This window comes from Schistocerca serialis, chromosome 2 (assembly GCF_023864345.2).
Source record: "Schistocerca serialis cubense isolate TAMUIC-IGC-003099 chromosome 2, iqSchSeri2.2, whole genome shotgun sequence".
NCBI lineage: Eukaryota > Metazoa > Arthropoda > Insecta > Orthoptera > Acrididae > Schistocerca > Schistocerca serialis.
In genome coordinates this window covers 547,238,735-547,255,123 of record NC_064639.1, presented here as the reverse complement: position 1 = coordinate 547,255,123, position 16,389 = coordinate 547,238,735, and the positions used below count along the sequence as shown (strand labels likewise).

The following is a 16,389-nucleotide window of genomic DNA, read 5'->3' as shown; positions in this document are numbered from 1 at the left end:
AAATCTTTTTAAATATGACTTTGCAGAGATCAAAAATAATTTGTTAGTCAGTGACAAAACAGATACTAAAAAGAAACAGAAAAACAAAGTGCACTCATGTTCTTCTTCAATCCACATTGATGGAACAACCCCAGATGAAATCATCAGTGCTGCATCAGCTCATAGGAAAATGACACCAGGGATTGATGGTATTCCTCATTACATCGTAAAGCAATGTATTGAAAACATTTCACTTCCTCTTGCAGATATAGTAAATTCATCTTTTCTGACAGGCACATTTCCAGACATTTTAAAAATTGCTAAAGTGGTCCCTATCCATAAAAAAGGAGGCAAAACAAATATAGAAAACTATAGAACAGTTTCATTATTATCAGGCTTTAGTAAAATCATAGAAAAAGTAATGAAATGCTTAGAGACAAAACAAAATTCCCATGTATTCTCAGCATGGATTCAGGAAAAATAAATCAACAACCAGTGCAATCTATGATTTTATAGAAAATGCCCTGCAAGCAATAGACCAAAAACAAAGAGCCACTGGAATTTTTTTTAGACTTAAGTAAAGCCTTTGACATACTGGACCACAACATACTGTTGGAGAAGCTCCACGTATATGGCATTAGAGGCACTGCACTAAAATGGTTCACTTTGTACTTGATGAACAGGAAACAAAAAATACAAATAAAACACAAACTAAAAGAAAACACTACGACATGTTTCTTTGCTGCAGAAGTTCTAAATAAAGGAGTCCCTCAGGGATCCATTCTTGGGTCAATCCTCTTTCTCCTGTATATAAATGATCTAGACCTGAACATTGAGTCACAAACAAACACTTTTTTTGTGGATGACACAAGCATCCTAATTACAGGAAATAACCCAAGTCAGCTTCAAACAGCTGTTACTAAGACTACAGAACAGCTAAACAGATGGTTTGAGGGGCACTTATGATAAACACCAAAAAACAAGATTCCTAAATTTCTGTTTAAAAGGTGATGCATGCTACACCAGTATGACAAACTCCAACAAAATTTCTTCTTCTCTGGAAACAAAGCTTTTAGGTTTATGGCTTCAAAATAACTTCAAATGGCACACTCATATAAACAAAATTAATGGAACACTAAATAAAATATGTTACAGTCTGCGTTTACTCCCTCTGAAAGCAAGTTATAGCACTGTCCAAACTGCCTACTTTGCCCAAGTCCACGGCATCCTACTGTACGGAATTATAATCTGAGGTAATACACCACCTAGCTCAGTCACCTTCTTAACTCAAAAAAGAACTGTAAGAGCAATGCAGCACGCTCGACAAACAGATTCTTGAAAACCCTTCTTTCAAAAGTCATCAATTCTCCCTCTTCCCTGTATGTATATACTAGAAATCTGTAAATATATTAGAAAGAATTTAAAAGATGTAAATGAAAATTTTAATATCCATGAACATGATACAAGACAAAAGGAAAAGTTTCATGTAAAGTCAATAAGGACATCAGCCTATAAAACCTCCAGAGTAAACAGCACTATCCAAATTTACAATAGTCTTCCATGTAAAGTAAAAGACATATCATCATTCTTACTCTTTTATAAAACCCTAAGGGCATTCTTATTGGATCATTGCTTCTATTCAGTAGCATAATTCCTAGATCATTTAAGATATGAAAGACTTGAAACAAGACAGTGCAGCTACTGCAAGAACCTTTGTGGATAAAGCTAAAATTCATGTATCTGCTGAAATGATTACTGTATATCTGTGTGTGTGTGTGTGTGTGTGTGTGTGTGTGTGTGTGTGTGTGTGTGTGTGTGTGTGTGTGTGTGTGTCCCGTATCCTCACAGTATGGAAAGATTTATAGGATGAATCAATAAATCAAAATCAACTAGTAATCAACTAGTGCAAAAGCTACAAATTATTATGTCCTTAAAAATAAAATATGGAGTAATGAAATTTATGATGGATTAGTAACAATGTAAGATTTCCCCCTTTATTGTCTAGGGTTAAATGAACTGTCATATTTTGAAAATGGAGGAGGAGCTTACAATATATGTATTATGTGGGCAGTATAATGATGGTGATTTTTCCTCTCTTTTCCAAATGGTTAGACATTGCAGCAGTGTTGTGTTAAATATTATACCTTCTCAACCACCTTCCCATGTAGTTGGTCGGTCAGTTGATTAGCGGAAGGGGACCAAACAGCAAGGCCATCAATCCCATTGGATTAGGGAAGGAAGTCAGCCATGCCCTTCAACAGGACCATCCCTGCATTTATCTAATGCAATTTAGGAAAATCACAGAAAAACCTAAATCAGAATGGCTGGATGCGGGTTTGAACTGTCATCCTCCCAAATGCAAGTCCAGTGTGCTAACCACTGGGCCACCTCACTCAGTCCCATGCAGTAATAGTTCATACATAATATCACTAATACAAATGCTTGGATGTGTGTTTTGATGTGTGCTGTCGGCTGGACAGTCTGCCAGGATTGCATTCCAGCAGGTGGTCTAGTGTGGGATGTGGGTTGTGTTGGGTAGTGTAAATAGAGGGAGAGAAGTGGGAGGCAGAAAGAGGGCTCCAGGTGGGTAGTTAGCGACTTGGAGGGATACTACTGGTTTGCTGGCTAGGAATGTGGAAGGGAGGGGTGGCAGGTTCATGTGCTAGACATGTGATGCACTGTGTAGGTTGTGTGAGTGATGGAATACCACATTAGGAGGAGTGGGAAGGTTGTTAGGTAGGATGTTCCTCATTTCCAGATATGGTGATGGATAATCGTATCCTTGGTGAAGGATAGGATTCAGTTGCTCAAGTCCAGTGTGATATTGGGTGATGAGGGTGGTGCTCCTTTATAGCTAACTGTGGTTGGTAGGAGGATTAGGGCTATATGAGGATATGACATAGGAAATCTCTTTGTGTACTAGGTTTAGGGGATAGTGCCCTCATCCTCATAAGACCTTCAGCATACTGGTCAAGGTAGTTCTCATCACTGCAGATGTGCTGCCCACAGTGGCTGCCCATATTTGTACTTGCTTGTAATACACTTTAGCAGGCAACACTGGAGGCAGCAATGAATTATTTCATCCAACACATGGACCAGCGTATCACTGATCCCCACCTTGAGCACCTTTGAATGTTCTACCTCTTTTTGTCTCCATCAAAGACCCTGAAGTGTCACAAGATGAGAAAAAATCTGTTGGAAAGATGAGTTCTTGTAAGGAAATTGCTCTCCGTGAAGTTTCTCTAACTGCGTAACATGCGCTCACTTTCAGCCACAACAAAATAAAGGCAATGATGAAGTTTATAATCAAGAACTGCCCTATGTATACAACAGTGTGTATAAAAGTACTACAGTACTGTACTACATCTACCTGCATTGCAAATGAGAAAATATTACTGCAGTTACTGCTCTACTAACTTACATTCTCTATAGATGATGAGTAGCATTTCTACATTCTCATTGTTGGTATACATTTTATCCACACAAATCTTCAATTGAAGACAGGTCACTGAATGAACAGTGTGCATGTTCCTTGCATTTCCATTTGTTTACTTTTAGCTCCACCAAGTGGATGAGTTACCTTACCCTGGGTACCTGCACTGTGTGCTAATACAGGGGAGTCAAATAAAAATTTGTATTACAATTTTCATAATGTTATATTTAAGTGAATGGTTCATTAGTACTACTGTTCTTATCTTCATAATGTACAAAGCTACAAGAAAGGCAAACATGTTAATTAACATCCCTCTGGTAGCTAAATGACATTTGCTACATACTATGTTAATTTTGCTTCTTGATGAAAAATTATTGGGCTAATCAAGATAAGTGGGACACTCTGAATAATGGGACATTAATCAGTGGGTTCCTAAGCAAAGTCACTTTTGAATGTTGATTATGTGTGAGAAGCTCTCATTATGCTTTGTGTAAGAAGGAGAAATGTGTAAGTGTGTATCAAAACTTAACAGCTGCAGGATTGTAAACTTCTTAGACAGGTTTATCATTCCCTGATATTACTGCTGACAAGGGTTAGAATCCCACAACTGTCATATCAGTGAGGACTCAATGAGTTAAGGATGGCCATACTCCCATGGAGAATCTCAGTGCCCCAAATGAATTGTGCACGGTCACTTGGCCATGTCACATACTTGAGTCAGGAAATGGGCTGTTTTGAAGCAAAACAAGTATCAAAGTGGACAATGTGATGATGTCTGGAACACCACGGCTTGTCTGCGTAGCATTTCAGATTGAACCACTACATGCACTCCTATTACGGGAGCCTAAACATTATTGCATATAGCACTTGAAACTGGTCGCCTTGTATCTTCTTCCGCAGTGTTCAACTCTGAGTTGTGACATTATACCATTCCCCTTTCTGTCTGGCTTCCTCTTCATTTCCACATATGTAGTGCATCCCACATCATTAATAATGTGGTGCATCTATGAGAACCTTGGATGTCCGTACTAATTCCTTTCCGCAGTAGCCCCATCTTCTACTGTTCCAATGATGTTATTGTGTCTTAAAACATGTCCTTCAAGTTCATCTTTCAGGTGGGTGTGCCTTAATAGAGATCTGGTTTCCTGTACTCTTCCCAGCATCTCTTTATTGGAACTCTATCTCTCCAGCTGATCCTTCTGTAGCATCAAATCTCCATTGATTTTAGCTGTCCTCTCTCTTGTTTTCCTATTTCACATCCATATAGGACCACACTCCAGAAGAATTATTTTCTATTTCCTTATTTCCAGACTTAAGCTCTTACCGGTGAGTAAGTTCTTTCTCAAATTAAATACAGTTTTGGTCTGCTCATAATTTCTTTGCGTCTTCTACCATCCCTTGTCATCTTGCTTCCAAAATAGGAAAATTGCTCCATCACTTCCAACTCATCTCGTCCAATTCTTATTCTTAAAGGTTTGTATTATTCTTCAGTACTGCAAACCATCAATTTACTCTTTTTCCTGTTTATTTTCATACCATACTGATTACAGAAAAACCCTTTCCATTGTGCTGAGAATCTTCTCTAGACCTTCTTTCAACTCTGTGATCACAGCAGCATCAGCTGTGTTATGCATCATGTCTTATCTTCTCCCTGTGCATTTTGATTCCCCCTTCAGTAGTTTCACAAACTTGGTCTATAGCTTCCTGACGGTAAGCATTGAATATATGAGGGAGAGTACATCCTTGTCTCATCCCTTTTCTAATTTTTGCTTCTTGTTCCTGATGAAAATGCCTAATTACGGCCACTTTGTTCTTATAGAAGCTGAGTAATGTCTGCATATCTTTGTATTATAAACCTACTTTCTTCAGCACTCTTAAATTATCTTGCATTATCAAATTTCTTTTCCAGGTCTACAAAGGCGATATAAGTTGCTTAATATTTCTGTATTTGCTGTACAGTGTCAGAATCACCTCCCTTATTCCTATTCCTACCCTGAATCAAAATAATTTTCACTCAGCATATCCTCTACCTACTCTTCAATTCCGCTCAGAATTATCTTCCTAAGATTTGATACTGTTGACATTTTGTAGCTGCCATCTTCTTTGCTATGGCAACTATGATGCATTTCTGGAAATTAGTTGGTATCTCTCCTGTGTTATAGAGGGACCTAATAGTTTCAGCAGCATTATTTCATGCTGTCACCAGCATTCTTGATTAGTTCTGCAAGAATGTCATCAACGCCCATTGCTTTGCTCTCCTGTAGATCTTTAAGAACTTTCTCAAATTCTTCTTGTAGCATGTTATCTACTTCACCAAACAATATTTTTCCCTCTGTCTTCTACTGTACTCGAGATTCTTGTTTGTGTTTGTAAAAAATTTGTTTGCTGTACTGTAGACTGTATCAGTTATTTTGTTTCAAATATTTTCGTATACTTCTCTGCACACTTCCTCAAGAAAATTTCCTTTTGCATTTCTGGCTTTCTATTGACTAAGTTCCTCAGTCTTCTGTATTCAGCTTTTCTTTATTCACCAGTTATGTTTTTACATTGTCTTCTTTTTTTATAGGCTGAATAACATTGATGTTATTCATTTCCTTTTGTTTTAAGGTTTACTTTTTCTCTCTATCTTTTCTGCTGATTTGTATGTCTCATATTTAATTTTTTCCCAGTCTTATTTCCCTCTTCAGTGTTAAAATTTTTTAGGTAGGTTGTTTGTTTCCTGTACATGATGCCTTACCAGTCCCTCAGTTTTCAAATTTTCTATTACCCATTTCTGTTTTGCTGTCTTTTTCTTCAGACATCTGAATCTGAATGAAATTGCCATGAGGACCAAGTTGTGGTCACTGTATGTGTTTGCAGATGGATAGCGGTTGTAGTCTTTAACTTGGTTTGTAAAATGTGATTTCACAAAAATGTGATTGTTGTCTATTCAAGCCTCTTGGGGCAATGTTATCAGACATTTGAATCTGAATGAAATTGCCATGAGGACCAAGTTGTGGTCGCGGTATGTGTTTGCAGATGGATAGCGGTTGTAGTCTTTAACTTGGTTTGTAAAATGTGATTCCACAAAAATGTGATTGTTGTCTTTACAAGCCTCTTGGGGCAACATTATCCACAGTTACAAATATCCGTACTTTTATGAATGAATTAAGTTCAAATGGATAAAACAGAAAACTGTTTAGTATTAATTATCATTTAATTCATGCAAAGCTAATGAAGGCTTTTTAAGGAGTCCAGTCAACTAAATGTCTCAAAATGGTAACCACATATGAATATATGCTTTTGGATGATCATCAAGGAAAGGTGTGTGACGTAGTTAATGCCACAGCCATACTGGAATGAAAATTTTACATTAATAATTAACTGTGAGGAAGCTTTGTACAAAAAGGATGTCAAAACTGTCAAATGTTGACCAAAGACAAATGTGAAAATTAATATTTTAACAATATTGAACCATTTTAAAAAGAAGCCATCTAATTACTTGCTCCATTGTGGAAGAGTGTATAGTCACCACTTCTGCCAGCAAAGAAACAGCAATCAAAACAAGGGATAAAGGCTAGTTAGTCTGCATGAATGAAGGCAGAGTAAGTAACTTTTATCTGCTTAACAGTCTGTAGCCAGTGTGATTCTGTAATTCAGAGGGGTTCCATCTTCACGACTGCTCTGCAAGGTATAAAACAGTTACTGGAGAGTACTATGCAAGTCTTCTGGACCAACTGCAAGAAAAAAAGTGAACACACACACACACACACACACACACACACACACACACACACACACACACACACTGGGTGTTTTTTGATGGGTAACTTTTAGATATTCCAGAAACACACTCAGGGCTAGAATGTACTCATTGGAAAATCACTGCTCAAGGTATATTGACATGAAACACACCTGTGCCTAAGTCTAATTTATTTTTCTGTTGTATACAAAGGGTGATTCAGCTGCCCCTACTGATGGGTTTTATCCAACCTGCAACCTTTTCAGAAACCACTCACAAATTGGTGGCTTAAACACTGACTTCAACAAGTGAGTATTTAGACAGTGCACTCTTAGTGTTTATCAACAAGGCACCCCCTTGTCCAGGAAATGAGAAACCATTTCCGAAGGCAGAAGAATCAATTGATGGTAAATGGCGTAGAAGATCCATTGATATCCATGGATATCCCGAGCACCAGCAGTAAACCATGCCATTATCTTTGGTGAAATTTTCCAGAGATGAGCTAGTCGCACAGTTGCATCTCTGGATGAGAACTGAAAAAGATACAGACAATGTCAAGAAAAATAATTCCAATTTTAAAATATCCCCTTGAAATGTAAGAACACTTCATGATATTTTAAAAACATTTAATTTCAAATAATAATTTATTTTTACATGTCCTGAGGATATTTTGATTTCATTTAAATTAAAAAGATTTAAAATTTATAACAATACCCTTCCACTGATGGCTAATACTATGCTGCCTTAATGCATGTATACCTGTCCCCACCAAGCTAAAACTGAACTTGACAAGTTAGTAAGAAGTTGTGAACATTAAAGGGTCTGCTGTGCAAGACATATGGCACTTAGGGGTGGTACCTTGCACTTATCCGAAAAATATTTCTAAGTAGCTCTACGGCTCACACAGTAAAAACTGAAAGTGCCTTGCCCAGCAAATGCTGGATTGAAGGCTTATCCTCATGCTTTGGTGGCTGTCTACATCAGCCATCACTTAAAATGATGCTGCCCCTCTCTACCTTGGGGAAGTGAAATTTTTATATTGTCTCATCGCTACTTTTCAAACTATTAGTCCTATAGAAAAAAAATGCTCAGGACCTTTTTGTAGTAAATTTAATGTAGTTTACAAATTATTCAAGAAACATGCATTTTAGGGCCACTTTTTACGATTTTTGTTGGACAATTTGAAAACTATGTCCTCTAGGGAAAACGTGTCCCAATTTAAATACATTAAATTTCCTCCAAAAGGTTCTGCTGATCTTTCTGTAGGACTAATAATTTGTGTGTGATATTTGAAGGCACTGCAGGTTTTATAAAACCCACAAGTAAGGACAACTGAATCCCTGTACATATGTACATATGTCCAGGATCTACTCCCAAACCTCTGGATCCGTTTCAACCAAATTTGGCACAGAAACAGCAGGCTTCATGAGTACCAGCTCCAATAGGAACGGAGATACAAACCGAAACCTGTTTTTTCCAGCCTCTGGCTTAAAGGATGCTTACACGACAGGTATGTTGTGTGTGAACATTATTGGCCTGCCAGATCAACCTGCTTTGCAGGGCAACCTACATCTAATGGGCAAGAAACGGTTTTCTGGACCACAACGTTTAGGCTGCCTTGCATGACAGATGTATTGTCTTGGAGCAGTATCGGCCTGCTTTATTGACCTCCTTTGTGTGGTGCCCCATACGTCAGGGGCAAATAAATGATTGCATGCCCCTGATGTGTAGTTTGCCCTTCATGACAGGCATGTTGTGGGAGTAGTATTGGCCCATTTTATTTAATTGTCTTGCAGGGCTACACATTCTGATGAACGGGGCTTCAACAGGTTGAGATTGATAGAGGAGGGGAGCGGGAGCTGCATGAGGCAGGTGGAAGGTGTAGAGGGGTAGTGGACAGGTGGAAAATGAAGTGGGATAGGAGGAGATGGAAAAAGAGGGGGAGGAGGATAAGGTCAGCAGGAAGGGGGAGGAAGATATAGTCAGAAAAAGGAGGTGAAGGGAACAGACAAAGAGAGGGGGGAGGAGATGAAGAGACAGAGAGAGTGGAGAGGAGGAGATAGATAAATAGAGGCGGGAGGATGAGGTGGAGAGATGGAAGGAAGAAGAGGAGGACACAGAGAGATGGCAAAGGAAATGTGTTCAATTTACATATTGAAAGCATATGTGGGCAAAGCTATAGGAAATAAGCTAATTTATAAAACACATACACACTGCTGGAACAAAAATTTTCACATTGTCCCCATATCATAAAAAATTAATTAAAAAAATTGAATTTGTAGGTTCATCATGATTAAGGAATAAGTGTAATGAGAAGCACATATAGAAATTGTAAAATCTTTGAAATATTATGGATTTCCTGTTAATAGGATATGCTTCCTTGTTTTATACATCATTCTGCTGCATTTCAACACAGATAATGTAATGAATTAATTATGGTTCTGTTGGAAGGAACGTGTCAATATTTAGTTGAAACTGTGGTGATACATAATGGATAAGTCCTATGAAAATTGTCACATGAGATCAGAAATATTCTCTCTATAAACATAAGTACAAAATAATTTACTCTGTGACTTTGCTGATAAATAAAATATCTTATTTTTTGGCTCACATCTTCACTCCTCCTGTTTTTCTCCTGCCCACAAATTCCACAAAAACTTGAAATTCTGATAGGAGAGACCACTAGAAATAGTACAGCATCATATAGTGTTCAAGCAGTAAATTATTTTCTTATTGAATACCTCTAAAAATGTTATTTTTTACTACCAGCTGGAATCATGTTACTTTTTACCCTACCATTTGTGATTCTGAACTAAATTTTGCTTGTTTCTTTTCTTTTGCAGGGAAGCTGGATTCTTCTTCAGAATTGCCATCTGGGATTAGATTATATGCAAGAGCTGTTTGTTAACCTATCAGAAATAGAGAGTTGTGATCCAAATTTTCGTTGTTGGATTACTACAGAAGTTCATGTTAATTTTCCAATTTCATTGCTGCAAATTTCAATCAAATTTACAAATGACCCTCCACAAGGTACTTTCTTTCAACTTTCCTATACTAAAAAGGCCATGTTAGTAGTTATTACACCATGCAAAGTTATTATCATCATATTACTTTTGATCTTTTAACATTTCTGAACATAAAATTAGAACATTATAAGTTTATAGTTCAGTTAATTTTCCACTGACCATTTACTACTAATTTTTCAGTGAATCATAATAAAAAGAAATCTTGATTTGTTGATGTCAACACATCTCCCATCATAAATAAATAAATGGTTCACACCTGTATTGCTGAAGTCCAAATAATGAGCCAAGCAAATTATATTTTACTAGTAATTTCGAAATTGTGTTACAAATCAGAGTATATATATCATAATGCGTGATGTCATTGTGCCTATACAATGGCAATCCAGATATGTGAAATGATTGAAGACTTACTAGGAGACAAATCCAGTGCATTGTCTTCAGTTAGGAGATACAACCAATAGAAAAAATACTATAGGACCTAACTCGTGGAAGTTTGTTACCCATGATAAATGTAAATCATTTTGCAGTTCATGTATGTAGCTCCCTGTGACTATAGAGATGATGCTATTTTACAGTGAATAAAACTGACATCAGTATAAGATGGGAGCTGCAGCGGGATTTGCACATGATCAGTGTTTGATGCAAAGGCTAGGAACTATCTCTCATTATAATACAAAATAATACAATGTAATAAAATGCAATACAAGTAAGAAACATTATGTTATGTAATTCGAGAATGGGAAATAAGCCACACTGATTCCATAGTCACAGGTTTGACACGTGAACTCTGTAAATTAACTATAAAATAATTTAAAATATTCCATTTTAAAGTTTCCTCCTTCAGTTTATATCATTTAAAAGGAAACTGATTATTTTACTAAGTCTGAATATAATTTTTTTTGTAATTGATGAAAGTATCAATATTAACCAAAAACCATGTGTCACAGGTGTGACAAAATTCAGAAGTACAACATAACACTTTGACCTTTACAGGAAAAAAGCTGTGAATCAAATGGTTATATGTAAACAATGTAATAAGTGTATAATACTATAATTTTGTTTATTAGCCATGAAAATATGAGAAAGAACATAACATTATTTTCAAAATAACAGCATAATTTCTGTTGTCATGGGTGTGACATAATAACGTCATGGGTGTGACGTGTACAAACTTCTTTCAATATTTCACAGAAATAAAGATATAAAATGGATTAAAATTACATTTTTGGCAGCACAGAGAATCATATTGCATGATTAAAGTGTTGTTTGTGTTAAATTAATTTAAAAAGGTCTGTTCTTTAAGAGAACATACACCTTCACTTTATGTTTTTTCCTTCTTTTCTCCTTTCTAGAAATACTTACCCCCAAGCTATGCATAACACAATATTAACACCTCTTCCTCTTTCTGAGCTCAACATCTCAATTATTATGGAGGGATGGGATGACGACTCAGTTTTTCAGGATTGCAAATGGGAAGTTGCAGTACAGAAAATGGCCCAAAGATCGCCAGTGTGTATACGTGTGTGTGTGTGTGTGTGTGTGTGTGTGTGTGTGTGTGTGTGTGTGTGTATGTCTAGTGAGTGAAGTGTTATGACACAATGTATAATGTGTGCAGTGACTGATAGTGGGATATGAGTGTACCATGTGGCGTTACATTATTTATTAAGTTATTTGTAAAAGTAGTGTTGTATACCAGGAGTAAATATAATGATTGTCTCTAACTAAAAGTCTGTAAATATATGTACATATGAATTAGCTTATTTTAAATTGATCTTAACTTGTAAACACTTTTATATGTCCTATAGCCTTGTAACAAGAGATCTACAGATGAATAAAGCCACTACTATTACCACTACTACTACTAGAAACTAAGGAACAACTCATTTGTAACTGAAACATCCTCTCATTTCTTCAGCATATTACACATTATGGAAAATGAAGCAATGTCTTTTTCAAATAAATAAAGGATTGAATACTAACAAAACAAAGAAATATACACAGAAATACATACCTGAATAACTTTCTAATAAAATAATAAAATGCTCTATTTCCTTTCATTTGAATTGCAGGAGGATTCAAAATTTTAACAACATTCTTTTGTAAAGAAACAGTTGAAATCTCATTCCCATTAGCACAAAAGCGATTTTTTTTTTCTCACATGGTTTTAAAAACATAAGCTTGATTTCATTGGCCACACATTCTGATTGGCAAACAGCAACAAAATTCTGTGCATTTCCCTTCTCACTCTGAAGCTCTATGATCAGAAAGGTTCCAACTTGAATTCCCTTAGCTAGATTTATGGTTGCCTGTACTTTATTTTCTGATGTTGCTTGATTACCTTCAACATTAAACTCTTTAGAATCTGGTAAACATCAGAAAATTTTGGCTGTTTCTTGCATTTAGAGATCATCTGAAAGACTTCATATCTTGTCATTTCACTGACAGATATTTCTGCAGCTAAAACATAATGACCATCATAGTTTCTAAAATAATGGTTAGATTGCACTTTAGGAATTGGAATTACATCTTCCCAAAACCTTGACTGTTTCCTTTGCCTTGTCCACATCACTGCTTGAAATTAAGAGAAAATGAACTTCATTCAGTTTATCACTAGCATAACCAGAACATTTCTTTGCATTATTCATTACAAATTTCTGAATTCTGATTCCTCTCCATATGGTTCTCTTCACTGTTCCCCACATCTCATCAAAAGCCCCTTTGCCATGTGAAAAGGCAAAAAGTCCAGACATGTTTTGGTGTGGCAGAGGTAGGACAAAGTAAATTTATTTTTAAACTGAGCATTGCAGTTGTCAGAAAACGTATGTTGCTTATTGTTGTATTGTCTATTTCACAGAAAGCAAATCGGTTCAGCCAGTGTAAAAAAACTTCCATGGTGTTCATGGACTACATTAAACTACAATCTTTTGGTTGATAATTCATAACTAAATATCTTGAATACAATAAAAATGAGTTTCAAATCATTAAATTTTATAATTTGTTAGTGCTTTCACTTTCCTGATTTTCTAAAAATGGCTGTTTGGCTCATTTTATGCAGAATGAGCCACCAGTAGATCAGTCACAACAGTCCACAGTGACTTGATATGAAATTTAACTCTCATGAAAGCATATGTCAGTCAAATTCCTGTGAAGAATTCATAGAAAGCATAACTCATAAGACTGTCCAACTCCTGCTGGAATACCATTCCATTGTCTGGTATCTTTAATGCAGAGATTAATAGAGGAGATAGAGAAGAAAGAAAAGAAGCAACAAGAGTACTGAATGTCATACCTCAATACTTCGCAAATGAATGTGAATAGCATGGCAGAAGGTGGATACTTTCCCAGTTGTTAGGCAGTATTGAGAGATGTAGCTTGCTCATTATAATGAAAATGAGAAGGAAATTGGCTGTATCCTTTAAAATGAACCATTATGATATTTATCTTTTATTTATTTCGGGAAACCATTGGAAACCTAAATGTGAGTGACTGGACACAGGTATATGCAAGTCTATGTATTTGCCATTGCACCATTTTCCTCAGTGTTAGAAAGTGCTGACCAAATGGACCAAATGCCTATGCATGCATCCACGTACCCAGTGCCCCCTTCTCCTCCTCTCCTCCTCCTCCCCCTCCCACTCCCCAATCCCTACATGTTAATGACCTGTACACTGTGCTATTACACATAATTTTTTTTTCTGTCCTGATAGTTTACCAGTATGCAGAACCTGTGATACACCCATAACAGTTTTTTTTGTTTTGGCCTTCAGTAAGGAGACTGGTCTGATGCATCTCTCCACAGTAGAATTCAATGTTAATAAATTTCTCTTTTTCAGAAATGATTTTCTCACTGTTTCAGTTTACATTTAATATCCTTTCTAACCACTACTGTAATAGCAACATTCATCTACTACTTTCAATGTCTTATTTCTTAAGCTAAGTCCTTTAGTGTAAATTGATTTAATTTGACTACATTCCACTATCCTTGTTTTCTTTTGTTGTAAGTTAAATATCTTCTTACTATCTCTCTTCAATAAACTATCAGTATCGTTCAACTGATCTTCCAAGACCTTTGCTGTCTCTGACAGAATTATGATGTCATTGGAACCTCAAGAGTTTTTATGTCTTTTCCCTGAACTTTAATTCCATCTCCAAATGTTTTGTTGTTTCCATTTACTGCTAGCTCAATGTACAAGTTGAATAACGTTTGGGATAGGCTACAATCTTGTCTCACTCTTTCTCAACCACTGCTTCCCTTTTCCTGTTATGTTCTTTCTGCCTCTGCACTTCATTAAATTCATTATATCTAACTTCAGCTTTTTTTTTTATTTCTCTAAACTGTGTACTTGATTAAGGAGTCTAACATTCCTCACTCTGATCCTTAGAACAATAATTTTGTTTCTTTTGATGATGACATCTTCCTATGTAGCGCCTTCTTGGAGATCCAAATGCTTGCAGAATTGTAGCAAGTAGAGTCATGAGCCTGTATGGCTTAACGATTACCCTCTTGGGTAAAATATTGTGGAATAGGTCAGATGCCATCACATCAAGATGTACAATATGATGGCTCCACTTTCTAGAATTCTGCTACTTAAATACATAATTTTTGTCTCTCTTCTTTCTGTTATGTACTTAGTACATGTACTAAAGTTATGTAAAATGATTAGTTTCTTATTCAGGGAGGAATTCATAAAACTTTATTATTCATAATGTAATTTTCTGATGACAATAATACAACTAGTTTACCTGTAAATAGATTATTTACAAGAATAATCATGTTTTGTTTCCTTTAGAACATGTAGAGTTGAAATTTTCAGTGAGCAAATAGTTACATCTGCATCTACATAGGTACTCTGCAAGTCACATTGTGTATGGCGGAGGGTACCATGAACCACTACAAGTCATTCCCTCTCCCATTCCACTTGCAAACAGAGTGAGGGAAAAACAATTGTCTGTGTGCCTCCATATCAGCCCCAATTTCACGTTCCTTAACTTTTTGGTTGTTATGCGCAATGTATTTTGGCGCGGAGTAGAATCGTTCAGCAGTCAGCTTCAAATGCCAGATCTCTAAATTTTCTCAATAGTGTTCCTCAAAGAGAATGTCGCCTTCCCTCCAGGGATCCCCATTTGAGTTTTCGAAGCATCCCCATAACACTTACGAGTTTGTTCGAACCTACTGGTAACAAATCTAGCAGCCCACCTCTGAATTGCTTCGATGTCTTCTTTCAGTCCTTGTACAGGTCCCAAGTACTCAAGCAGTACTCAAGAATAGGTTAAACCAGTGTCCTATATGCTGTCTCTTTTACAGGTGAACCACATTTTCCTAAAATTCTCCCAATAAACTGAAGTCAACAATTCACCTTCCCTACCACAGTTCTCACATGCTCATTACATTTCATATCACTTTGCAACATTACCCCCAAATATTTAAACAACTTGACTGTGTCATCATGACATTACTAGTAATGTATCCAATCATTACAGGTTTGTTCTTCCTACCCACCCACATTAACTTACATTAACTTACATGGCGAGCTGCCATTCAACACACCAACTAGAAATTTTTTTTAAGTTACCTTGTAACTTCCTACAGTCACTCAACTTTGACACCTTACTGTACACCACAGCATCATCAACAAACAATGGCAGATTGCTGCCTTCTCTGTCTGCCAAATCATTTATGTTTATAGAGAACAACAGAGATATATCACACGTCCCTGGGGCACTCCTAACGATTCTCTGATGAACACTTGCTGCGGAGGACAACATACTGGATTCTATTATTTAAGAAGTCTTTGAGCCACTCACATATCTGTGAACTTACTCCACATGCTCATATCTTTGTTAAAATCTTGCAATAGGGCACCATGTCAGATGCTTTCTGGAAATCTAGAAATATGGAATCAGCTATTTAGTTACAGCTCAACATAATCCATTCGAAACCCTCTTTTTCCTCTTCTCAACAAATATAACTTTTTTTCAAAAACTTCCTATTTGAATAGTTATTTGTCATGAAAATTTTCATGTTTGAGCCTTAACTTACGATTATTTCCAGAATTCAGTCCCATAGTTTTGCATTCCTAATTTTTCTGATTCCAAAAATGCTGACTTATACTTTAAGAACTTTTAATTTTTTAGTTCTGTTCAGGAAATGTCATTTTAGTAGGTTTTGGTGGGCTCTGTAAATCATCACAGAAGTAAATTTTTTTTTCCATAAACTAGTATCTACAAAT

The 16,389-nt window shown here is 36.3% G+C and overlaps 1 protein-coding gene across 1 annotated transcript in view; it reads left to right on the top strand.

Moving 5' to 3' along the window:
* The window catches only part of LOC126456197 (dynein axonemal heavy chain 8-like), a 503,569-nt gene that overhangs the window by 359,524 nt on the left and 127,656 nt on the right, over positions 1-16,389 (top strand). Inside the window, exon 33 of the mRNA XM_050091951.1 lies at positions 9,977-10,163. Within this exon, the coding sequence (XP_049947908.1) occupies positions 9,977-10,163 (187 nt within the window). The remainder of the gene's footprint in view (positions 1-9,976; positions 10,164-16,389) is intronic.